The sequence below is a fragment of the Schistocerca serialis genome, chromosome 7 (genome assembly GCF_023864345.2).
Source record: "Schistocerca serialis cubense isolate TAMUIC-IGC-003099 chromosome 7, iqSchSeri2.2, whole genome shotgun sequence".
In the NCBI taxonomy this organism is placed as follows: domain Eukaryota; kingdom Metazoa; phylum Arthropoda; class Insecta; order Orthoptera; family Acrididae; genus Schistocerca; species Schistocerca serialis.
The window spans coordinates 260,905,438-260,932,886 of NC_064644.1; the positions used below are offsets into that span (position 1 = coordinate 260,905,438).

At 40.4% G+C, this 27,449-nt stretch overlaps 1 protein-coding gene across 1 annotated transcript in view; it reads left to right on the plus strand.

Annotated features, from left to right (window-relative positions):
• Positions 1-714: 714 nt before the first annotated feature.
• The window catches only part of LOC126412406 (AN1-type zinc finger protein 2A-like), a 63,790-nt gene continuing 37,055 nt past the window's right edge, over positions 715-27,449 (plus strand). The window contains exons 1-3 of the mRNA XM_050081991.1: positions 715-760; positions 859-981; positions 15,660-15,702. Coding sequence (XP_049937948.1) covers positions 751-760; positions 859-981; positions 15,660-15,702 — 176 coding nt within the window. The 5' untranslated portion in view covers positions 715-750. The remainder of the gene's footprint in view (positions 761-858; positions 982-15,659; positions 15,703-27,449) is intronic.

Below are 27,449 nucleotides of genomic sequence, written 5' to 3' on the forward strand. Positions count from 1 at the left end.
TTAGTTTGTTCTGTACACTTGTAACGAATACACGAGTTATGTATATTGTACTCAGCGATAAATAGTGTGTAAATCATATCTCTATGGGGCGTCACTATTTTGCTGATCTCCGTTACTGTATTTCCCACAGTTCTATGGAACGAAAACTGAATCTAATCTAATCTCTGATATAAATCTGGAAGGTCGGATGTGAATTTGACCCATCACCCTCCCAGGTGCGAATCCAATGTTTTGACCACTGCGCCACATCATCGGTCCCAGATGCGGAGGAATGTTTATTGTTTACATTGGTGGTTTTATTACATAATGTGAGGGCTTTTTAAATACATAAACTGGCACATCAATGACCCCATTTGAATATTTGTTTTTGAGTGTCCTTAGCTTCATCTCTCTGTGTGACTTGTTGGAGAAAAATACATTTAAGAGTAGCATTTAAATAATTTGGGGGTAAATTTGATATGATATTCTTTCGTTTACAGGGTGGAATTTAAAAGCAATTTTAGCCATTCATTTGCTTCTTTCACTTTCCAAAACATTCTTAGTACTTTTTGATACCCCAAATGACTTCTACAAGAAATCCATGTTTTCATTGCCTGTGAAAACAAGGCTGATTATTTTCGCATTTCCTTCCGTGATGTCAGTGGAAATCGATATTTTCGATTGCCTGCGGAATTTCCTATCTTTGACGGACGTGAGTTGTTGTTACTGCACATTCCATGTTCCTTGGCTGCAGAAAGTTGTTGATGTTTAATGCTTACAGGCAAGTTGGTGTAACATGACTGTAGTATTGCAGTGATGATTCATACATTGTGTCAGACGCTTGAGAAGGACTTTATAAATACAGCGTTCCCCCCTTAGAGTGCACGTACTTGGATGTTGGGTGTGCTGCTGTTCGATATTTGTTTGTGGCGTGTACCACCTTAGTGATGGAATTTCCGCATCTGGGTGAGCAGTGTTCTGAGCTGTCATGTAAGCAGTTAGGTATGTATGGTTTCAGAAATCTATGCCTGATTTGTCACGACAGATATTTTCTCTCTGCAGTTTAGAAATGCTTTATTGCTCGTTTTTGTAAATTTCCATATTTTTTGTTTCATTGGTGTAAGCTATATGGATATCATTCACTCTGAAAGGGGAAAACTAGAGTCGTAGAGTAATTAATGTTGAGTACCACAGCAGCTGAGAAGGAAAAATTTGACTGAAAGCACCTTGAAGTGTGTTTCCAAAGTTTCCTACACTACTTGGTACAGAGTTTGCGTAGATAACATTTGTTAATATTTCTGATGATATGGGCTGTCACTAAATGTTTAAGTCGAAAAGTATGTGTCATTACCGATTACTCTCTCCATAATCTACAGAATATTCTTCAAGTTTGTCACGACTTTCTAGGAAAATATAAAAGATTTTATTCAAACAGAAACAAACGCCCTTTAATAGTAGTTATAACAGATTAGACCACGGGCAGGTTGCGAGTTAAAATACAAAACTGAAGTTTCAGGAGATTATGTACTAACAACCTTTGAAACAAAGGGCACTGGTTCAAACGCACATTAGTGTACCAAATATACTGACGAAAATAGAAGTTGTTGCAAAATTGTTTGGAAATCAGCTTACAACTTGGTATGTTTACCAGCTATCTGATTCACCAGGAGATGTAACTGAAAATTTCATCCCTCGGCTCCCTAATACACATTTTGCAGTCACACTTGCCAGAGCTGTGAAATAAATGTATGGGGGAAACTTTGATTGTATAACAATTAGTTGGAATAGGTTTAGTTTTATAAGTGGAAAGTGTGGCAATACATAGCCCAACTACATTCTTAAAATGATCCTAATTACTTCCTTCTGTAATGTGAATGCACTATTTGAATGTTTTAGTTTCCCCACACTGTCACTCCACACTGCAAGTACAGTTTAAAAAGTCCACGGTGAACTTTGCACAAAGAATTAATATGCTGTTCCATTTCAGCACATTATCCACTGTGAATTTTACTTATTCTGGCTTTGTGTCATCCGACCCACAGACTTCCCTTTATTTCTGAATGCTTATGCATAGTCTCTTTAGGGTTTATAATCCTAGGTCATTTTCCGTGAGCCATTGTGCTGTGATGTTTGCAAAAATATGTATTCTTCTTTTGAGTTGTTACACATTTTGATCACTGTTCTTTACTGTCATTTCATCCGCATACAATATGTTCTTATCTTTCTCTTCAATATCTATATCACTCAAAAACAGATTAAAGAGCAATGTCCACATTACATAGCTATGGTTTCTGACTGGTATGAGCTCCCTTCAACAACAAATGATTAATTCTCAGCAAAATACTTCAATATAATTAATTCATTTTCTGCAAGTTTTCTTTTTAGCTGCTTAAGGTATAAAATTTAAGGTTTTGTCACAAAGTGATGGCTTCCTAAACCGGTAATTTTCAAAATTAGTGTCTCCGTGAAATCTTAAACATCTCTGACATGTCTCCAATGTGTGTCTGTCAGTATTCACCTATTGTCAGTATTACATTGTTTCTTAAGGTTCATAGTCTTTAAAAGCCTCTACTTGTATTTTTCCTGGACATTCCTCACAACATTGCAGCATACAATCTTTTGATTCCAAACTGTGTACAGTTTTTTTTTCTCAAAACCAGGATTTTACATTTTGATGAGTTGCACATACACATATTGAATGTGATCCAGAAGCACCAACTGTAGTGAGAAGTTCAGTTGATTTACATATTGCAATGAACATTTCTTTCAGGTTTCGAAGGAGCAGATATTTCTGCTTGTGAATCCTTTTCCCATTTATTTTTACTGCAACACAATCATTTTAGCCTGGGCATAAACAAGAAAACTCATCATCTCAAAAAAAGAAAAAAGTGAGGACATTTTGTTTTAGTTTTTTCCATTTTTGGTTTGCACGTGTTGCTAAAATCCCATCTTCTATCTTTAGTTTCTTAGACAGCTTCTCTGTTTTAGTAGATACAGCAAAATCTTTAGCTTTTTTTTTTCCAGTAGTCCAGCTATTTGTTGCCAGGTTCAAAATTTGAACTTTGTTATAATTTCTTGAAGCCTGAAGCTTCAGTTCTTCAATTAAATTTTTGGCACTCTTCCTTTTGTATTTGAGCAGTATCTATTTGGCTCACACGAGCAACTTAGCAATTACCTTAGTAATGCTACCTTGGGCTTTCAGAACTTTGCACTTTATGTATCCCATCGAACCCCTTTTGCTGATCCATTGAACCTTTAATGGTAACTCTCCAAGTGATGATAATGAAGTATTAGCACTAGAGCAGGCATCAATAACGTCCATGTCTTCAGTGGGATGATTCTTTTTGGGCCACTTCTTGTCTACGTTTGATACAAATTTTCTGACCAGATTTAAAAACATTAGTCAGTAACTTCAACCTGTCAGACATTGTAGTGGTCACCGCTTGGTTATGTGTTTTTCTCTTACAAAATGGGTTGCAGCAAGTCTTCTACAGGAACTGAGATTTTGTCATCAACCAGGCATTATGGTATGGAAAAATTTGGGCATCATCAGTAAAATCAAGACATCATAAAAGCTCCTTGACCATTGGTAACATTTCCCTAACTGATTGCAGTTGACTTTTGTCATCATAGAATGGTGATGACTTATGACAGTCAGCTCCATGGTCCACCAAAGTAGCTGGGTGAAGGGGTCTCTTAGTTCATTTTATACAATAGTTTATTAACCTATAACAAGCAATTTTTAAAGTTTATGAATATCCGGGTTTGAAGCATTGAAGTTTCAGTCTTGTTTGTAGGCCTATATAAAATATCCAAATTAGGCCATCAAAATATATTATTTTAGTGCTTATCTTCAGCTACAACAATGATTATTGATAATTCAGACACTTAGTACTCAACACGAAGTGTCAACACCAAAGATTACACCTCACAGCAGACTGACACAGTGAAAATTGCCAATAATGCTATCACTGCTGCGAGGATAGAGCCTTAAAAAATACTGCTGCTTTATAGTGGCTATGGAAACTGAGTGTGACAATGCGTATATGCACCACCATGCATTGTAGGGTTAAAACATTCTGAACAACATAACATTCCACCATGATCGTCTAGATTTTATGACCTTATGAGCATTTGCTGAAGTTTTATTATATTTACATTCTATACTGTAAAATAATGTAAAACACTTATTAGCACAGTTAATTCCCTAGCAGTCAAACCTTTGCTCTCAAAATAACTTGATGAATTTTTAGCCACTTTAGAGGCTTGTATCTATATTTAAGTGTGGCTAAATCACAAATTTTTGCCATGGTGTGGTTCAGCATAAAAAGTTGTCAATGTGTGTTAAAGCAAATGGCCAAATGTGTGCTAGAACTTGTAAAAAAAAAAAAAAAAAAGCGTAGCAAACTTGGCACATTTGCACCTTCATAAATGATGCATATTTGAGTAGCCTCTCTTTAAAAGTCCCTAAAAAATTCAACAACTGAAGATACTGCACTCAAATATGGTGTATAAGCATGAAAAACCATATAGAACCTTCACACCAAATTTCATTAGATTTGGAGATGGTCATGTGGAGACTCCTTTCAATACTGGTCCCTTTGATGTGGCATGAGCCTTTTGGATTTTTGAGGTGGTGTGGTTTTAGTTTTATTTTTCATTGTATTTTTAGTTTTTTTCGTATCAGTAGTTGCAGTTGACCAATATAGGTCAAGGGAAATGTCAGATTCCAATTTTGTAGTTATAGCTGTAGATGTTTTGGTGTTTTGATATCGTCAGCTGTGGTTGAGTTGTATAAATCAAGAGAAGTGTCTGATTCCTGTAGATATTGTTGGTATAGGAGAATGTTGTATTCCCCCCCCCCCCTCCCCCCCCCCCCCAAGTTTTTGTAGCCATGTGTATGTAGTGACGTCATAGATGCAGACAGTTGGAATGTGTCAACTGAAATCAGACGAACAAGTTTCAGTTCTGACACTACCAGTTAATCGGGACACTTGACGTGCAAGACTCGTCAAAAGCGAGACACCATCTCATTGTAAAACACAAACATACAGTAATTTTAAAGTGTGTTTGATAACAACTGGTCAAATTTACGCCTTAGGTGCTGCCGTTAACCACAGGAATCTTATATTCAACAACAAATACATTTAAATTGAACCTAATAAATTCCCAGTGATTTCTAATGGCACTTGTGTGTTCAAAATGACGAACAAAACGTGCAGCTTAAGGTAATTACCAATTAAATCAATCAGTGGTCACACACCAAAATTTGACAGCAAGGTATCCGATATTTAATGAACACACATGCACTTAGACAAGAACTGAAAGCTTAACAGTTTACAAGAAATTTAAAAAGTGCTTTATTTTGAACCCATATGATTTAAATAAATGCAACTGCATTCGCATGTGAACTAGAGGACTCAGGCTGAGTAAGTGTAATGAGTGAACGGATGTTCGAGCAACATCTGAGTTAATAGCTTAATAAAAATTAAGTTCTTCAGCAGGTGAGGTAAATGCCAACATCCAGTGCAAGCAGTTCCACTTCACTGTATAAACAACAGTTAGGGCTTGCTGCACTCAAAGCTACTGCACCAAACAAAAGCAGCTCCCGTCAACACATCGGAAGCAAGCAGAATTAATCCACAAATTTCTCTTACAAATTGCACTGATCAGGCATTCAAACAAAGCACAAATTGGGAGTGTGTTGCAGAATTGTTTTATGAATCACAAAATATAAAACAGTACAGTTGTTAAAAACATAATTATGAAAACCAGAAATACCAAGGGAGGCTGAGTTGCACTGCATGCAATTTAGCTATCTAAAACATGCTTGTCCGGCCCCATAAAATCAGATGTACACCAGCCAGTAACACGTGGAGCAGAATACACAGCATCATTGGTTAACACCTCTAAAGAGATTGAAAGAATTGGTTGCACAGCAAACTTTCTTACACTAAGGCTACACTGTGCAACACAACATTGTTATTGACTGGGAAAGTTGCAGAATGTGCTCACCCAGAATAAAATCTGGCAGGCTGTTAGAAAATTGAAGTTGATATCAATGTGAGAGCTGCTTCCCCCTTGAGGATTCCCTCTCTACTATCTGCTGTCCACATGAGCACTGTTATGGTGATAAATGGCAGGGGGCTTACTCCTCGTTCCACTCTGATCAGTCCAAGTCACCGTGGCCAGCACGCTTCATGTGCACCAGGAAGGATTGCGACTATGAACCAGAATATGAGGCCACTTGAACCAATACCAAATGAAATTGCGACCCCACTCCTGGCTCTGCTCTTCGACCAACTTCACGGTTCCACCACCGAACTTCAAGAGAGCAAGGCCGCTGCTGGCATGGCCGTCAGGCCACCAGTTATTCTCTTTGGCCAAAGATGAATACTGTTGAGAATGTGACATGACCTATCAATTTGGGGCATGGCTCATGTAGAGTTTCATTCCTTGTTTCCTTGCTTAATATTGTTTTTAAGATGTTAACATTTTGCTTCCTGATTCTGATTTCTTTGGTGGCTCATTTTGTTTCTGATACTATGTCATTACATCTGCAAAAGCAGATAAGCTCACGTGTGACCAAATATTTCTGTTTAACTACATGTGACTCATAGTACAGGGTTGCCACAAGTTCTGGAAATCAGGGAATTTCAAATGTATCAGGGAAATTTGGGATAAACTGGAAAAATATCATTTTTGGCTCAGTAGCATGAAATTGTTTGTTTACTGAGATGTCATGCTTCGTCGCTGGCTGGGCGCAGTGGAAAATGTGCACTGCTTCCCAAATCTCTCATTCTTACTGCTTCTCCCCTTCCTGCCATTTCCCTCAGCCTGCAGTCAGTGGTGCCACCACTACTTGCTGCTAGCCTAGCAGCTGCCAATGAGAGGCAGGGTGGTGTGAGGAGTGGTTTGTTTGGATGTGATTCTCAGAGCTTGTTGATGCAGCGGCCGAAGACAATGGTCATGTGTGTACGAGTTGTGTCTGAGTGATTGTGTGAATGTGTGTGTGTGCTGGTGAGTTGTTACCTGTCGTCATTAGTATTGATTCTCAAGAGTATTTGCACAAGTTATCTGTTGCATGGTTGATCATCGCAGTCTCATTTCATCAACATGGTGTCTGTGACACGTGAATAACTGGTTACATGATTGGACTTCCATGACAGGCCAAAACCACAGGTCATTTCTGCAAGTATCTCTAACGGATCAGGCCTGCCGATCTGAAGCCCATAGTTTCCCACTAATGTGCAGGCCCTGTCTGTCTCTGTGAGGCATAATGCAGTGGATTTTCTTGGGTTACCCATGGACCCAGGACTGTTGTGCTCCTCGGCAGGCCAGAGGCCGTGGGCGATGGATTTCAGGAATTGCGACTGTCTCACCACAACTACGTTGTACAGTGCGGCGTTTTATAGGCTTTCTATGTATTCTAGTACATTTTGGCATTTCGAAAGTAGTTTATATATTAGAAAGTATGGACGACAAGAAGAAGAAAGTTGTGGCAGTCGCTGGCAGATTGTACACTATGCACTCAATGCACTTCCTGAAAGAAAAATTACACAATACCTGTAGAATAATAGACATAACACATTGGGTAATAACCAACAATAACGGACATAGTAGAACCAACATTTTAATCGCGGTCACTTATGGTGTTGGTTTACCCAACTCTTCCCCACCTTATGATGACCCCAGCAAACAAAAAAAGGTTGAGAGATATGTACATAGGAACATGGAACGTGCAGTGCCTATCCCAAGATGGAGCCCTACAGCAACTGCTAACACAAGCAAACAACTACGTTATAAATCTATTGGTTCTCCAGGAAATTAGGTGGAAGGGATGTGACACAATGCACTCGAGAAATTTCACAATCTTCTATAGTGGCGGGAGTATGAATACCTTTGATACAGCTTTTGTGGCCTTTAAAGGACTGAAGCATGCTGTAATGCGCTTCGAACCAATCAACGAACCAATGTCCATATTAAGATTAAAGGGAAAAGTATTCAGCATAACAATTATAAATGTACATGTACCCACAGAGGAGGCAGATGAACAACAGAAGGATGAGTTTTATAGCAAAGTAGAGGAGTTGTACAATCAGGCTCCTAAACATGATGTTAAGATCTTAATATGAGACTTGAATGTAAAAGTAGGGAAAGAAGAGGCTTATCAGCCAACTATAGGAAGACATAGCTGCCATGAAATATCGAATGATAATGGAATTTCGGTTGTAAATTTTGCTATAAGTAAAAACATGACTCAGCAGTACATGGTTTCCACACAAAAATATACACAAAGAAACATGGATGTCACCAGATGGACAGAGTAGAAATGAGATAGACCATATATTAACAGGAGGCACAGATCAGATGTAATGGATGTTAGAAGCCAACGTAGAGCTGACTGCAGTTCAGACCATAATCTAGTAAGAAGTAAGTACAGGCAAAGGATCTCACTATTGAGTAAACAAAAAGACCACAAACAGAAACATTTTGACATTAAGAAACTAATGTCAGAAGAAATACGGAGAGCATATCAGGCGAAAATAGAAGAGGGGATTAAGAACAATACTGACTCATCAAATGAACATATAGAAATAATGTGGAAACGATGTAAGACTGCAATAATTGAGGCAGCTGGGGAGGTTTTGGGACATGTACAGGCTCAAAGGAAGGCAGATTGGTTTGATGAAGAATGTATGAGAAGAATTAAGGAGCGTAACATAGCACGAATGAAATTATTTCAGAGAAGAACTAGAGCAAATCTGAATGAATATAATGAGAAGTGCCATGTAACTAAGAGGGTTTGCAGAAAGAAGAAAAGAGCACTAGAAAAGAAAAAAAAGGAAGAAATGGAACAGCTAGGAGAAGAGAAGCAAGTATGTGAAATATACCAAAAGATTAAAGAAAGAAAGGCTGAGTTTCAAGCCATAACAAATTTATGTAGAAATAAATAAGGGGATTTTATAGGGGAGAGTAATAAGACACTTGACAGATGGGTAGAATACTTCCAAGAGTTACTGAACCCAGAAGTAGAAGATTAGAACAAGAAGACTGGTGGAAATAACTTATTATGGACAAAAGGTCTTAACACCAGAACCCACACTGGAGGAAGTGATACAAGCCACTAAGATCTTAAAAAATAATAGGGCACCTGGAGAAGATCACATCCAGGTGGAACTTCTCAAATATGGTGGGGAAGCATTGTGGAAAACAATACATAAAGTAATACTGAACATCTGGCAGGAAGAGAGCATGCCAATGGAGTGGAAAATGGCTATTATGTGTGCCATCCATAAAAAAGGAGGTAAATTAAACTGACAGAATTACCGAGGAATATCCCTGCTAAATACTACATATAAAGTGTTCTCCAAGATCCTAACTAGGAGGCTTACTCTCTATGTGGAAGAGAGAATTGGAGACTATCGGAGTGGCTTTAGAAGGAAAAGGTCAACAACTGACCAGATATTCACATTACACATGCTACTTGAAATATGTTATAAACACCAATTACACACACATCAGCTTTATATCGATTTTAAACAAGTCTATGATAGCATATCAAGAGTGACATTGCAGAATGTGATGGAAGAGGCAGGAATACCGAAGAAGCTTGTTAAACTTACTATGATGACCCTCAGTGAAACCAACTGTAAAGTAAAAATACAGGACGAAATCTCCAGAGAAGTGGAAGTGAAGAAGGGACTGAGACAGGGTGACAATATCTCCTCACTGCTATTCAACCTGCCTAGAAAAAGTCATAAGTCAGATAGAGTTAAATAGAGGAGGAACCACTTTTAATTGTTCACTGCAGTACCTGGCCTTCGCAGATGATGTGGCATTACTCGCACGAAACACCGCTGTGCTGGCAGATGCCTATCAACAACTGGAGAGAATTGCAAGGGAACTTGGCCTGGTAGTCAATGTCATAAAGACCAAATATATGGCAATGACCAACCAGCGAAACCTACCAAATCTCAGGATAGCCGACAAACAGTTTGGAAGGGTGAGAGACTTCAAATACCTCAGATCGACTATCACAGAGACAAATGACATCAGCTAGAATAGCAACAGGCAACAGATGCTACTTTGCCACACTACCCATGCTTAGGAGCTCACTTCTATCACGAAAATCTAAAATCCTTATTTACAAAACAATTATAATACCAGTAGTTATGTATGATGCTGAGACATGGGCCATGACTGCAAATGAGGAAAGGATCCTTAGCATTCGGGGGAGAAAGGTTCTGCGTAAAATATATGGGTCAATATACGATCAAGAAGGTTGGTGCATCCGTACGAATGCAGAATCAGGACAACTTTTTGAAGAACCTGTCATTGTCACTACTGTTAAAACAAGAAGACTGTGATGGGCAGGACACATGGTCAGAATGGAGGAAAACAGAACATGTAAGAAGATTTTTGATGGCAGGGCTGGAGGCAGACAACAGAAGGGTCGTCCCAGAAAGAGATGGATGGACAGAATTGAAGACGTGAAAAAGCTGTGTGTCAGAAGATGGAGACGGAAAGCCATGGACCAGATGGAATGGCAGGATATTGTGATGCAGGCCAAGGCCCTCCAAGGGCTGTAGAACCGAATATTTGTAATAGTAGTAGTAGTAGTTCCCCAACTTATACATTTCTTTCAGGCGGCCTACTTTTTCTGTGGTTATTTCTGATTGCAGTGAAGGTATTTTAAATCTGTCTTGCGACTCAAACAAAATTTGTAGGCTATTTTTGTCACCAAATGTGTTTTGCTTTATTGAAATGAAATAACATCATTGGTCCTAATGAAACATATATACCATTTGGCTTGCTTCCTCCATCTAAAAGCAGTTCATCACACAAGATGTTGATGTTGGTACTTAAGATGATGGCTCACACCTTTAGAAATACAGAAGTCCATACATTTTTTTGTCAGCTTATGTCTTTCCTTACCCTTGAGGTCCCAAAATTTGTCAGGGTAGATGCTAAAACTTGTCTGGAAATCAGGGGATTTCACTAGGGAAACTTGTGGCAAACCTGTAGTTATATTAGAACTAATATTACTAATGTTGTTGTTGTCAATAATTGTCTGACTTCGAGAAGTCACCCTTGTTATACATATATTTTTGTGGCAATGTTATACTGTATTAATAGTTCTTCAAAATGTTGACTTGTCTTTGTTCCTTTTCCCATATCGGTACTGAAATCTCGACATATAATAAATATCTCTCCATATTCATTCGTATTAAGTTAGTTGTTCTGTACATACAAAACCCACTTATATGTCATCTGTCACAACACCAGTAATTTCAATCACTGTTCATTACCTATGGATAATCTCACACCTTCACTATTTGCAGTCTTTAGGAATTTTCCTGTTTTAATAGACATTGAAACTCCACAACTTCTGTGTTTAGAACTACGGATGTAAATGGAGAAGATATACTGCTTTATTGTCAGATTACCTATCTGACTTTGAGTTAGCCTATATTCAGTGATTATAAAATATATCTGCTTGTGTTTCACTTATAAGTACTTCTATTTTTGTTCTAGGTTCTTGTTACCAATGTACTGGATGTTCTAGAGTAGTTTTTTTTGTATAAGTTCCTTTTTGCTGACTCACATGTTTGGAGAGTGTATTCTGTAAGGCTTCCTGGTTTGGATGGTGCTTACATTTGGCTTTTTCAAGTAGAACATCTGATTTTTCATCCCATTAGGCCACAGTAGTTTCCATTGTTCCTAATGCATTTGCAGACATCTGTAAATATTCTGCTGAGTGTTACAGACCCCAGCCTGTTTAAATGCAGAACATTCTTTCCTGTGCAGTTCTCACATAGAAATTTGTTTTTGTTTATCAGGCAGAGGATACCAAATGATTGCTTAGGGCTTGTAACCCTAGGATGCCCAAGCATTTTTTTCTAACTTGGATGCCTAAGGGGGGGGGGGGGGGGTTCGGTGAGCCCACAGGTATTAAATAAGTTTACTGACGAAAAATTACAACTTTAAAAATGGTTTATGTATTTTAACTAAGGCATCGGTTTATAAATGTTGTTAATTGTTATAAATATTGGATTGAGTGAATAAAAAATTGACATATTACAATACAAAATAAAGATGTGTTCATATACAATAGACTACTCTTGAGTCCTCAACTTCAAGGCAAGAGACACTCTTCACAATTTTTTCTGAATGTGTGTTACACACATGTTTATGACAGTGTCCACAATACTATTTTGTTTTACTCAGATAGTTGTACTTCTGCTTCTTTGTTTTAGCTTCTCGTACAAAAATATGGCACTGACCTTTCCCTGCAAGAGGCTGACATGCTTCTGTTGTCACTTCTTTAATTTTCTTTTGTAGAATAGTATCCATTGATGGAACAATTTGGTTAGATAACCCTCTTGCATTGGCACTTCTTTCTTCCACCTGCAATTTCACTAGTTCCATCCCAGCTTGCAGAAGATAAAGTTTCCGTTTGTTGTGTTTCTTTTCTTCCATCTTGGATGTTGCTGGATGAATATGGTGGTTGCATTGATAGCACAAATGTCAATGAGAGAGTAAAATACAGATAGAGGCCATCTCTTTGTTCCGATCTTGCAGGTGTACAGACGCGCCATTTGATCAATGGTATCAATTCCACCGTTAGTGGAATTATAATATGCATTTATCTCGGTTTTATTCTTCTCTCCTCCAACAGTGCCTTTATCTTGGTGCATTGTTGACAACATCAGTAAGTTTTTACGTGGTTTCATTTTTGCTATGTAGGACACCAAAGTTACTGGAGGCCTACCTGTTGATGGGTCTGTAACAAGAACATTGACGAATATAGCTCTCGATTTGACATATTCTTCATTATGTCTGGAATATGCTTCCTGTTTGACTGGAGAGTTCCTACTGTAGTAGCTTTGTAGTCTTGGTATAACTCTTCCGCCAAATCCACCGATGTGTAGTATCGGTCTGTAGTAATATTTCGACCAGTATTTTTCACAGATGCTACCAGACGTTTGACGACAGCTGCTGAACCCAATTCTTCTTTCGACAAATTCTGAACAGTACCTGCATAGGGTTCCATATTCAAGACGTATCTGCCAACTGCATCGGACATCATGTGTATAAGGATGCCATACTTGCCCTGTTTATCCTTCATAAATACTTTGAAGGGGCAGTGCCCTCTAAACAAGCTGAGCATTTCATCAATGGTGAGGTGGACCCCTGGTTTATACAGTAGTGGAAACCTATCATTCACTTTGTTGAAAACATCACGGATTGCTGTGAACTTGTCTGCTTCCCTTCTTAGCTGGCTGGTACTTTTGTCATCAAACCTTATGATTGCAATAAGTTCCTTGAAACATTCTCATGCCATAATACCCTTGTAAAATGGCTGACCCATTAGGTCTGACCAAAGATCGTGTACACTGACAGAATTGTCCTTATTTGCCCCCATAAATATCAGGATTCCTATAAAGGCATACAATTCTTTCTCATTAGTCAAATTAACATTTCGCCTAACTGCCTCTTCATTTGAATGTTATACTATAACATCCATGATGTCAGGCGTAAGAAGCAACTTCAAGGCTTCTCCAAGTGAATGGCAAACACCAGCTGGAGTTACTCCTGCCTGCTCCCTTACTATATTGGCAACTGACCTCCGAGGAACTCTAGGGTGTGTGATTACGTACCTTCTTCCAGACTTGGCCACAATAACATCCCGATGGTCACTGCCTGAAGCTGCGCTATCTTCATCTTCTCTAACATCCGCATCACTTTCCCGATCTGAATCATACTCCATAATACCATCCTCATGTTAACTTTCACTCCCAGAGTCAGAATCTTCATTTAATATTTCATTCAGAACACTTTCTAAAGATGAGTCACGTATTCTTTTAGTCATTTCTAAGTCTGGGTGGGGACAGTAAGGAACTGCACTAACTCACTGCAAGTTTACGAAATAAATAACAGCTGACTGACATCAACAGTCACTTCCTCTGAAAGTAAACCGATTGTTGTGAATATCAAGAAGACCAACCAACAAGAAACTAACTTGCATTGTTGTAGAGATGAGAAATACGAAATCCTACTAAGGGAAATTTTCTATAGCATGGAAGCCTAAGGGGGGGGGGGGGTTGTTGGACCCATAATAAGTTTATTTATTTTTTCTTTCAAAGCAGGAATTTTCTATAAAATATATTGACACTAACGTTTCATAAAGTAGCCAACAAACAATAATTCAAAGGGAATATGTAGTATGAAAATTCCTTGGGCAAAAGCAGGAGACATAAAAAAATTGTGGGTTCAGCGACCCCCCCCCCCCCCTCTCCCTCCCCCCCAGGCGTCCTAGGGTTACGTGAAATAAAAGCTTTTATAAAGACGGTTCTTCACTGATGTGGCCCATCTGTGGTGTAATGGATACTAAATCCAAATGTTTGTGTTTCAATCACATGTTGGTCCTATGATACATTTTTATTTTTTTTATGACTTCTTTCACCTTTGGCAATGATTCATTGATAGGAAAAATGGCAATTTGTGCCATAAACTGGAGTCCTTGCTAAACTGTCTCCTCCATGGCTGTCTGGTTCAGTCACTTCAAAGACCAAAGGAATGCAAGGACATACCAATTTCAATAGAACCGTGCTTAGTAAAATACTATAATGTTCAAATCAACTTTCTCTTTCACAAAAAATTTACCTTTTTACAAATTAATGAAATGATTTATGTTGACCAAAGATTTTTGATATAAGAAGTCATACTCATTCAGTTAATTACATTGTCAAAGAAGATAAAGGAGCTTAAAAGGTTTAGGGCATCCTCCTGCTCTTCTGACGGGAAGCTGTGCTCAAAGGCAGATAACCCAGCAATGGTCAAAAGCATGAGGTTTTATTATGGAAACCACTGCTCTAAAGGCGCGTGAAGCGCAATTTGTCCGTAGAACACTTAGTCATCCAGGAATGGAAGACCACAACAGACTAGTCAAAAGGCTGATGACTTAAATGTGAAGAAATAATTGAAATGACATAAGTTAAAAGTAATGTACAAGCACACAGCAGAAGCTAAACAAACTCGTCAGAGGCAATGCAAATAAAGTGTTTATTTATCAAAATGACTTTAAGCTTTATAGAAGGCAGTACACTGAGGCCTACATGCTATAATAGCTGAAGCTGGAAACTACTAGCTCAGTAGCTGTTTTTCATACATTCTGTCTCTGACCTCTGTGAGAGCTTTAAGTAACCATACCAGCTCTTGTTTGTCTAGAAAAATGGTCTTTGTTGAGTACATGAACCAAGTCACTCAGCCAGTTACATTTATAATGTCACTTTGTCATCGTGTTGCTAATTCAGTATGAATTGAGACATCTAAAATCGTTGTTTTTTTTTTTAATATTTGTGTAAACTCCATCTTAGCTCCATTGATAGTCAATAATTTTGCATGTTTCCTTTTTCAGTAGTGACTCATTTTATTTCACTTTAGAAGTTTAATAACCCAAAATTTTTTGTGGTGCAGTCAACAAAAGCAATTTCCCTTAGATGTTTATATGTGCTAACTGGTTTAGTTTTATAAGCTTAATTTATCTAACTACTTCTAGAAATAGCTGAAGAGAACTGGTGTGAAATTATTTTTATTTTGCACAGCGAAATAATTCATTACTATTTTGGAAAAGCTTATATAAATGTGTTTATTTTGTTATTTTAATTTTTCAGATTATCTGCCGTTGAAGTGTGATGCATGTGAAAAAATTTTCTGGTAGGTTAACTTTCCTGACTTCTTTTTTTTAGATGATGTAAGAAAATATGTTATCTAATCTCCTATGTTAGTTTTGCAATTAATTTGCACAGCAAAGAAAATAACAGTAATTTATAATTTTATTATGTAAAGATAAAACTATTTTTTGGATACTCCAGTATGCTAAATTCTTCTTAACCCAGGCACATCTTGCTGTTGTTTAAATAGGATATTCTTTGGACATAAAGCTGGTTACTCTGACCGCTTTTATTGGATTTTGTCATGTCAGCACAAATTTAGATTTGAGCTTGCTCTAACTTTTCCACTGTTTGGCACAAATATAATTTGTTTCATTCACTGGTTTTTGCACTAATATTTCTTTCCCATTTTTGGTACTTCTTTTTTCACCACAGTATGTTGTATGGCAGAGAATCGAAAGTTACATTTGATTGACTGTCCCATATGTAATACAGATCAAACATCATGAGTCTGTTGTCTTGATCAGAAGGTAAAAAAAACTTTTGAATTCCAAATTTAGTGAAGAGTGTCATAGGAATTTAGTAAAAGTGAAAGTAAACTCGTATGGCATGAATGGGTGGGAGGTCCTGAAGAGCAGGTTCAGCCACCTAATTGAAAGGTTTCTCCTATTCTCAGTGCCCACAGACACCTTTCCATCACGAAGTATAAAGCTTTGTATGGAAGTGTATCTGTTAAGTGCTGATGACCGTAATGGTGTTGTGTAGGAGATGATGATAGAAGGGAGAGGGTGATACCTGTTGTCAAGACATAGCCTTAATAAATGTGATCCATCATGTAAAATCATTGAAGGATCTGCCAAAACTGGCAGCAGTACTACATTTCTGTAGCTGTCTTGAAGCTGAAAATTTGCTTCGACACTTTGCAACATGTGCTATTGAAAAAATGTTTTATGCTTGAAGAATCGCTCTGGAAATTGTTAGCACAGTGTAACCAAACAATGGTAAACCCTCCACTCCTTGCCCAGAAACAGATCTCCCATGCCTTGTCTCTTGTCTCCTCAGCCATCTATAGTCTGTCTGTAAACTCAAGAGCGAGGTTGGGGAAGTGGCCTTTCCCGGAAGAACGCTGCCATCGGCCTACAGGGGAACCCAAAATGTGTTGCCCGTTAGCTGTCTAGCTGTGTAGGTCGGCGTGCAGTGATATACGTCGTTTCTGTTCGTGGAATCTTAGTTGCCAGTGTCAGCCAGTTAAATTTGTGTACTTAATGATATACTTCAATGTCTGAAAATGATGGATAATCATCAAGCATTGCAAGAAAATGTGCAGAATACGAGGAAGAGGAGGTATTTGCGGAGAAACAAGAGTTCGATCATCTCTAATGTTATTACAGCGTATATTAAAGAGGTGGCCAAAAAGAACTGTTGACTAATATGACCTGTCCCAATCAAAGGGCTACAATTTATACAAATGTCAGCCTCATCCAATAGGATGCATAAGGAATGAACGCAAAAATAAGCCGCATGGTTTAGTGGAATTGCCATGAAGGAAAACTAATAATCTTGGGAGGAAACCGATCGCTGTAGACAGTTTCAAAATCACGTAAAACCTTTGATGATTATGGAACACTTAATCTCTATCTGGGTCTCTATTCAACTGACTCTGAGACATATTGCTTTAAATATGTGTGCAATAGCTAGTCTAAACACTGCTGAAATTTTCTTCGAAACATGTACATTATTCTGTACTTCTAAGCAAAAACCTTGACATACGAGGTGCGTTCACATATTAATTTTTATTTTTTGGTACACAGCAATGTTATCCTCTTCAAAATATTCCCCATTGCATACTATACACTTGTGCCAGTGCTTTTTCCAATTCTTTAGGTACTGTTTCTTCGGGATAGTTTATAGGTCTCTTAACTGTGCATTTTTAATCTCATGCATGCTTGTAAAACTGCTGTCCTTTAAGGCCTGCTTTGAAATGTTTATACCACTTGTATGCCCTTGGTTCACTCATATACTTAAAATTTCTAAAAAATTCATACACTTTATTCCATTCCTATAACAAAATTTAAGACAGATTCTCTAATCTGTTTTTATGCAAAACAAATAATCCTTGATGCTACAAAAACACACACAACCTTTTTGACAGCTGACAACAGAGTAAATACCTAATATGCATAACATTGTACACATACTTTTGAGACATGTTTACAAAGACAGTAACAAAGTAGTAGTGCCAATCGGACTAATACAACACACCAAATTATAAATTTCTGCTTACTTTTTAAAAACTCTTCTTGTTGCAAGTCCTTCAAAGAAAACTTCTACCTTTTAGTTGAAACACAAAGTAAGAACAAGCCTTAAATTCTACAGATTGATTGCCTTATATGGGGTTCATTTTATGAATAGCAATAGAGGAACATACAATACATTCACATGAACAGGCATTCGGTTCTATGTTTGTAGTATAATCCTGACTTCCATTCTTATCTTAATATTATTTACTGTATAATGTTGTGTTTTGGAAGAAGCTATTGTTTTTTGTATTCCTTATGGTCTTAATGCATTTGTCTAAAAGTGAACGCAGCAGAGACGTATCTGTACGTGGCATCACCACAGATTTAAAGCATGCGCTGCGGCAGGGCCGATACTACATTGTGAAGCAGCCTGTAGAAGTGTCTTGTGACGTAGCTGGGTTGGCAGAGTGGGGACTCGCTCGCTCGCTCACTCGCTCTTCAGTTTACCGACAGACTATACCATCCCTACATACCCATTGATTGGCCGTCTCAGAGGACCCCCCCCCCCCCCCCCCCCCCCCAATTCTGTAACTCAGTGTCACCTAAGACTGGAGCAACTGAATCTCATTCTCCACCACCAACAGAGTTTTGATGGTTCATCTTGCTCTAAATTGAAAAGTATCGTTCTCACCCCTCTCACAGTGGTATTCTGTCACCAACCCAAACTACACAACATCCTTGCTCATCCCTATTCTACCTCTGCTCCCAACCAATTATGTCTCATACTCCGGCCCCACACATCCTGCCACTGCCAACTACTCCGGTCCTGTCACTGTCATTCTGTAGCACATCAAAGGCAGGACCACTTGCGAAAGCAGCCATTTAGTATGTCAGTTTAGATGCAACTATGTGTGGCATGCTATATGGGTGTGACCACTAGCAAATGGTCTTTCTGCTTGTTTGACCATTGCCAAATACCAAGAAAAAACTGGACCACTCAGTTGCCATGCAGCATAGTGTGCTCTACTTCAGTGACTGCTTTACAGCCGGTGACAGCTGGACTTTCTCCACCAATGTTAACTTAGCTTTTCTGAACTGTGCAAGTGGGAGCTCTTCCTGCAATATTTTGTTTGTTTCTCCTGGCCTCAACATTTACAATTTCATGTCTTCCAACTGCCTCTGTTGGCCTTTCCTTGCTCATGTTCCAGCCTCACATGTACATTTCATCCCCTCAGCACTTCTGCATAGTCCTTCCTTTTCTCTGCTTCTCTTCATTCTCCTCCTTCCCCCCTTCCTACCCTCCAGCCTTCCAATGCTGCACTTAGTGGCCCACTATCCTGACCCTGCCATGTTCCTGCACATTCTCACAGCCAGCAGTACAGCATCTTTCCCACTCCTACCATGCTATCACTCCCCTTCCATACCCATCACATCTTCTGTTTTCCACTAACCATCCCCAGATCACTACTAATCACAGCTGGGCCTCAGCCTTGTGTGTTTGTATATTTCCTTCTGATGCTCTTCCTGCAAAAATGAAGAGAGTAGAAAATGTGAGAAAGGTGTGGCGTACACTTCCTTTTGCAAATCCACACTGTGCCTCAGTCACATCTGAAAAAGATTTATCACTGGACACACGAAACCTTTGCAGGCTCTTCGAAGTGATCCAGAGGATGCAACCAATCATGAGCCTTTGTTGGATGTCATTTCACAAGGTCAGTGCACCTTTCCACAGGTCAGATAAACCACGAATCCTAGCTTTCGACAACTACCTAAAATCGTATGTTTAGTTCTTTACAAATTCCGATACCCAATTCCAACTGTGATTATAGGACTTGTACGTTATGCAACTTCCACAGTGATTAAAACTGTGTGCCACACTAGGACTGGAACCTGGGAACTGAGATTAGTTGGTAGAGTACTTTTGTGCGAGAGGAAAAGGTCCTTTGTTTTAGGTCCAGTCTGGCATAGAGTTTAAGCTGCCAAGAAATTTAAAACCAGTGCACACTCCACTACAAAGTAAAATTTGTACTGGTACATTCATTGTTACATCACTTTGAAAGTAAATAGTGGCTCCGCAATCTTCTACTTAGACTGTTACTGGAGACTCTGTGTTTGTATTTAGGGAACTGAGAGGAATTGTACATGGGAATGCACGTGCATGTGGTCCTATTCTGTGGTGCAGTCCAATGTTCCCTCGTAATATTCTGACACTGAGGTGGCCAGTAATGGTGTACTGTGAGCAGTGTGCATACGTTGCTTGGGAGGCAGTGAGCTGAGACAGCACATTCGCGGTATGCCAGTACTGTGTTGACAGCAGTGGGCAACCATTACTCTTGACTTTTTGTGGCACAGGGTGGTGGCTGCTGCTGTAAGAACATCAGGCCACATCATGCTCCAGGACTTGGAGTGTAGAGGTTTTCGGTTGATACCCTGATAATAGCATAGATGGCTGATCCTTCACGTCATACTCCCAGCATGGCGGCAAAGTGTTCACTTGCCCTGGCTCACAGGTGCTTAGGCAGCAGTTCGTGTTCTGGCAGAGGTGCACGCGTCTGTGTAATTGACATGGCACAGAACAGCATAGGCTCGACATCACACAATTGCCCTGCCGTTCAGCTGCGTTTAGATACTGCTGCTCCATGCCGGTTTCATGGTAATGGCAGTGCTGGCTGGCCACGATGAATAGTCCGGAATGGGATGATGACCCAGTTGTTGTGCTCAGGCTGTAATACCCCCAGCAGGCTGGCCCAGTTTTGGCACGTACAATTTGTCATCGCAGACGTGGTTGCGAAATGCTGGCCTAGCAGTCCACTAGCTAGTGCCTCACTTTGGCTGTGGTCTGATTTTGTCTAGGCACAGATTGCTGGTCTCATTTTTAACTTAACCTTTAACAGAGGTGAAATGAAGGTCTAATTGCTTGCAGATTAGGCATTGTCATCTAAGGCACAGGTTCCTACTCTGGCAACAGCTGTCCGTTGATGACAACACACAGTTTACACATTTGAGGGCAGTGTGTGGTTATGAAGGGTGACTTGGCATCTGTTGTGGATGGTAACACAGTGTCAGTGTAAATGCGTACTAAATTTTTGCATTTATTTTTACAGCTTGGGAAGGAACAATTAGTTTGTTCCTTAGGCTAGCTTTTACACCCCAATCTCACAAATTCTTCAAGTTCACAGCATGTTATATTATTCTTACATATTTCTGTGCATTTATCCTTTTAAAAGTATTTTATTGTTTTATTTTTATTGTGCTTTATTATTATTTTATTTTACTAGTTAACTTAGTTGCTTTTAGGATTTACAAATTAGTGTGCAGCTACTGTTCATTGCTTTGTTTGCCATTATTTAAACTAAAAGAAAGTTGATCGTGATATTTTCTTTTAGTTAAATAGTGATCTTCCATATGTCTTTATTTTTGTTATACAAAAAACTTTCCATTGTTGTAATATTTGCACACTTCAGTTAGACATAATGTAAATATAGCTGAGCATTGCTAGGATCATAGCAGTTCTTTGCTGTGCATAAGCGTACCAGTCAGGTATCAGCACTTGGTACATAATTCATACATGGCATACTGTCCAGAAAACTGTTAACATCAGCTATTATTATAAACAAATTAATAAATATGAAATATATATTATGGACAATTTACTTCTATCATAAACATAGAGCTTGAGAAGCTGATGGAATGAAAATGTGATTTTAATTATTAAAAGAAGAGGAATGCGGTATTTAGATTTTGGATTTTGTCCATCAGAGGCTGTTGTTATGCTGGCAAATCAAATATATTCGGAGGTGATGTAAGAAAACTGGAAACAGTTGTCATTGAAATAACAGTTTGTAATTAGTGAGTGTAATTGTCAGTGTGTTAGATTATTTTGAATGAATGGGGTGGTTGTAGAACTATGGATTCATATTTAAGAGCATATTCCAAATTACCATCTGATCATCATGATTTTGTTTTCCTGTGGTTCTCTAATGTCTTCAAGCAAGTAAGTGCAGGGATGTACATGAAATATTGCTCTGGTTCTGTGATATTGACTGAAGTAATACTCTTTGTACTACTTAGTCCAGCTATCCCCTTGCGGGTTCGGGGGTAAGAATGGAGCCCACGGTATTCCTGCCTGTCATAAGAGGCAACTAAAAGGAGTCTCAAACGTTTTGGCTCTTATGTGATGGCCCCTCTTGGGTTTGACCACCATATTTCAAAATTATTCCGAAGAGCTAGCCAATTGGGGAAGGGCGTCTTACTTGGTGCATTCTGTCCATCGTGCATTGAGATCTTTAGCCAGCTTATTCGTCGTTGTATTGCAGTCCCGCTTGCTCTCCATCTCTTGGGAGGAACGAAAGGCTGTGAATGACAGTGAGATGTATTCGCCCCGGTATCTAGTCTGTATGAGAGCTGATGGGGAATCCTGTGTGTCCACGAAGCCTCAGTTCTTTGTAGAGCATTTAGAGGACAAGTTCGGTGAGGTGGAGGGCTTGTCAAAAATGCGGTCTGGGTCAGTCTTGATAAAAACAGCATCCTCTGCCCAGTCACGAGCATACTCGATTGTAAGAAGATGGGGGATGTTTCTGTTACTATCATGCCCCATAAAAACTTAAATATGGTCCAGGGCATTATCTTCCACAGGGACCTTCTTTACAGTCCGATGACGAGCTGTGTGCCAACTTAGAGCGACGAGGTGTGCATTTCATCAGGCAAATCCACTGGGGTCCGAGGGATAATCAGGTTGCCACCGGTGCCATCATCTTGGCCTTCGAGGGTGACACATTACCCGAGAAGGTGAAGGTGATGGTCTACTGCTGTGAGGTTAAGCCATATATCCCTCCCCCGATGTGGTGCTTCAAGTGTTGGAAGTTCGGCCATATGTCTTTCCGCTGTGCATCCAGCCTCATATGTCGCGATCGTGGTCGTCCATCCCATCCCGATACTCCATGTGCCCCGCTTTCCATCTGTATCAACTGCGGAGAGCACCATCCCCCTTGGTCACTGGACAGAAGGAACGGAAAATAATGGAATACAAGACCCTGGACCGACTGACCTAAACTGAGGCTAAACGGAAATTTGAACGGCTTCATCCCGTGCGCATGACGTCATCTTATGCTGCCACTGTCACTCCTGTTACAGCTCCATCCGTTGCACCACGTACAGTGAGCTCTCAGAGCCAGAGGACCACACCTGCCCCCTTGATGGTGGGGGGCGCTTCCCTCCCTGCTGCTCCCGCACCACCTACCTCGGGAACTGCACCCCCTCAACCATTGGGGACACCAGTCCCGACTTCTAAGCCGGAGAAGCATGTCTTCTTTGGCTTCTCTCACTAGGAAGGGATCCCTAGGGTCACTCCCTTCCCAGGTTCCTACCAGTGGCAAACCAGACACCCGCCAGGGGCTGAAGAAGCCCCAGGTAGCTGGTCGTAGGGCTTCGCGGTCCTCTTCAGTCCCGGAGACTGAATCAAAGAAGCCCTCCCAGCAAGAGAAACCAAAGGAACAGCGTGAGAAATCAAAATCAAAGACCCCTAAGAGCAAGGAAATCGCGGTGGCATCCATTCCACTGCTACCTACAAGTTCTGCATCTGAGGACATGATGGAGATTCTGGCGTCCGCTGAGGACCTAGATCTCACCGGTCCCTCAGACATGATGAATGTCGCTCCCATCGGTACTCAATCAGTGGCAGCAGGTGACCCAGCAGCGTAATCTGCCTCCTTGGTCCCTTCATGCCTTTCTCGGTCGTGGACAATGTCATCCTCCAGTGGAACTGCAGCGGTTTTTTCCACCATCTTGCTGAGCTCCGCAACTTCTCAGCCTTCACCCTTTCCTCTGCATTGCTTTTGAGGAAACTTGGTTTCCGGTGATGCAAACCCCCGCCCTCCATGGCTATCGGGGTTATTACAAGAACCGGGCAGCTTATGGGAGGGTATCTGGTGGCGTCTGCATCTACATCCTTCGCTCTCTTTACACCGAGTCTGTCCCTCTACAAGCACCTTTAGAGGCTGTGGCTGTTCAGGTGTGGACGCCTCAGGCTGTAACTGTCTACAGTCTCTATCTTCCACCGGATGGTGATGTCCCACAGCATGTCCTAGCTGCACTGATACACCAATTGCCGCCGCCGTTTTTGTTACTGGGCGACTTCAATGCCCATAACCCTCTGTGGGGTGGGTCAGTGCCAACAGGCCGAGGCCGTGTTGTTGAGCAAGTATCGTCACAGCTCGACCTCTCTTTTAAATACTGGTGCCTTCACACATTTCAGTGTGGCACATGACACGTACTCAGCCATTGACCTTTTGATCTGCAGCCCTAGCCTATTACCATCTGTCCAGCGGAGTGTGCATGATGACTTGTGCGGTAGAGACCACTTTCCGATCTTTCTGTCATTGCCACAGTGTCACTTTTCTGGGCGCCCCGGCAGATGTGCTATGAGTAAGGCTGACTGGGACTTGTTCACCTCCATTGCCAACATTGAGGCTCTTACCAATGACGCCATTGATGTGGTGGTTCACCCGGTCGCCATCAGCATCGTTACTGCCGCAGAATCTGCCATTCCCTGTTCTTCTGGGTCCCCTCGGCGGTGGACTGTGCCTTGGCGGTCACCCGAGATCGCCGAGGCGATTTAAGATTGCAGGCTGGCACTCCGGCGTCGCAAGTGGCATCCCTCATTGGAACACCTCATCGCCTTTAAACGGCTCCGTGCGCGAGCCCGCTGCCTCATTCGCCAATGCAAGCAGAAGTGCTGGGAAGGGTATGTTTCCACTATTGGCCTCCGTACCTCTCCATCACAGGTTTGGGCTAAGATTAGGCGACCCTATGGCTATTGGACCCCTGTCAGTGTGCTTGCACTTCACTGAATGGAGCAGTCTGTACTGACTCCGACACAATTGTAAACTACTTAGCGGAACCAGTGTTTCCCTCATTCTCATCTGGTGATGGCTGTCCAGGAGACCCTCCAAACTCTTGCCTGTTGCGGCCACTCTGTGGTCTTTGTTTTGACCCTGGGTCGTGTAGGCATCCCGGGAAATGAATGTGTTGACACGCTGGCCAAACAGGCTGTCGGTGCACCAGCCTTGGAGATTGGCCTTTCGGAGAGCGACCTCTCAGGTCAGTTTTGTGGCAGAAGATACTTCGCACCTGGGGTGAAGAATGGTGCACCCTTCCTTCACCCAACAAACTTCAGGCCATCAAGGAGGCTACCGGTGTGTGGCGCTCCCCCTTGCGGGTCTCTCGCAAGGACTCTGTTGTCCTCTGCCGGCTGCGGATTGGCCACACCTGGATGACACATAGCTATTTTTTGTGCCGCGAGGACCCACCTTTATCTTGCTGCGTTTCAGCTTTGATGGTGGCCCACTTCTTGTTGGACTGCCCGCTTTTAACTCCGCTCAGGCAGACGTTTGCGTTGCCTGATACGCTTCCTGCACTTTTATCAGATGACGTTGGGATGGCAGATTTAGTTTTGAGTTTTATTTGTGTAGGGGTTTTTTATTGTTTGATCTAAGTGTTTGTCCTTTTTTGTGTTGAGTCTGACCTTTGGCCTACGATTTTAGACTGGGGTTTTTAGTGCGTTTCTTGGTGGTTAGCTTTTCCTTTTTTTCTATGGTCGGCCAATCACTGTCACACTCGGTGTGACTTTAATTTCTATTTTCTGGTCTCTGTCTGTGTCTTTCTTGTCCTGTGTCGTCTCTGCTGTTCGTTTTTATTCTTTGTAGATGTTTTAAGTTCGTGGAAAAAGGGACCGATGGCCCTAGTAGTCTGGTCCCATCAATCCCATAAACCGACCTTAGTCTGGCTACACACAGATAGTACAAGTGCAGTGATGAGCAGTCCCTTACACAGTTTGGTTTTCATGTTCCATGCAAAAAACATGGATTTTAATGAACTTTATGATTTCAAGATCTTTATATAATCTGTTAAGTTCAAAATTATGTAGTCCATCCATGCTTCATCTTCATTAGTTGCCCCAAAGATTTTACACAACACCTTTCGTTCAAAAACATCTTATTAGCTCTTCTCATAGTTGTCAGTGACCAGGCTTCTTAGCCATACGTTAATGCTGGATGTATTAAAATTTTTATATGGCTGACACTTTGTTCTTCTGGACAGATTTCTGGACTTCTGAGTCCAGCCCATAAAGTCATTTATCAGCTGGGTGGATGCCCCACTTTATTTCCATCATAATATCATTCTGTGATGTTACCAGTGGACCCAGAGAGACAAATTCAATAACAGATTCTATTTGCACTTGGTCAATTTCTAACAGTGTATTTAGTTCTAGTCGTATTATTCACATGTATTTGGTTTTATTGGTGTTCATCCCCAGTCCCATTCCTGTTGCTTCTACCATCAGTAGCCTATATGTTTATTTAGCAGCTAGTTCTGTTCTTGCAATAATACCTACATCAACTGCATAGGCCAGAAGCTGCACCATTCAGTTGTATATTGTGTTTGTTGTGTTGATTTGAGCTGTCCTTATTAGTTTCTCTAGTGCTATGTTAAAAAGCATACATGAGAGTGCATCCCCATGCCTCACACACAGTTAGTTCCAAAACTTAGTGTTAACTTTCCTTGTATCTGTACTTTACATACAACTTTTTCCTTAGTCAAAATTGTGAGGTGTATTAAATGTCGTGGTATGCCCAGTTCATTAATGGCATCAATAAGCTTATTACTTTTTGTGGTGTCATATGCTGCTTTAATATCAACAAATGTAATATGTTTTTCTATATTGTATTCCCTCAGGTTTTTTTTTCCCTCCCAAATATCTGCCTCAGGTTGGATATTTGGTCAGTAGTTAATTACCAGATTTAAAGCCTGCCTGATATATCTGTTGCTTTTTCTGCAAAAGATTTACATGGGTGCAAAGCAGGTAGGAGAATATTCCATATGTGGTGTTCAGTAATGTAATTCCCCAGTAGTTTACACATTCCATGATGTCTCTCTTTTATGTGTAGCACATGTCACTCCAATCATCTGGGATGACTTTTTGCCTCCATATATTTTGGATCAGGGCATGCTTGCATCTAACAAGATTTTCTCCACCACATCAGCTGGCAGATTGTCATTGCCAGTTGATGTATTTTTGGCTAGTTTCTTTATTGCTAACCGAACCTCTTGCATTGAGGGCATCCCATTTTCCTCTTCTTTCACTTGTTTGTTTTCAGGTAGATCTCATACTTCAGCATTCTCTGAGAATAATAATTCTCTAAAGTACTCTGCCAAACAATGTAACACTCTTTCCTGTGATACTATTAGCTCACCATTCTGTCCTCTACATTGTGCTGTTTTTGATTGAAATTCCTTTCTGAAATTATTGATGTTTCTGTAGAATTCCTTACATTCATTAGCGTTATTCAGTGTCCTGTTACTGTCATTCGAAGCTTCTCTTCCTTTTCCGTGCTTTCAGAATCCACTTTTCTGAACACTTTTTCTTGATAGCCAGTAAATCCACCTATTGCAGGCTTTTCCAGTCCCATCACAGACTTATTCCATCCAACCAGAGGCAGGAACATTTGTGAAAGCAGTTCTTTCATATACTAGCTCTACTGTGATGTCTACA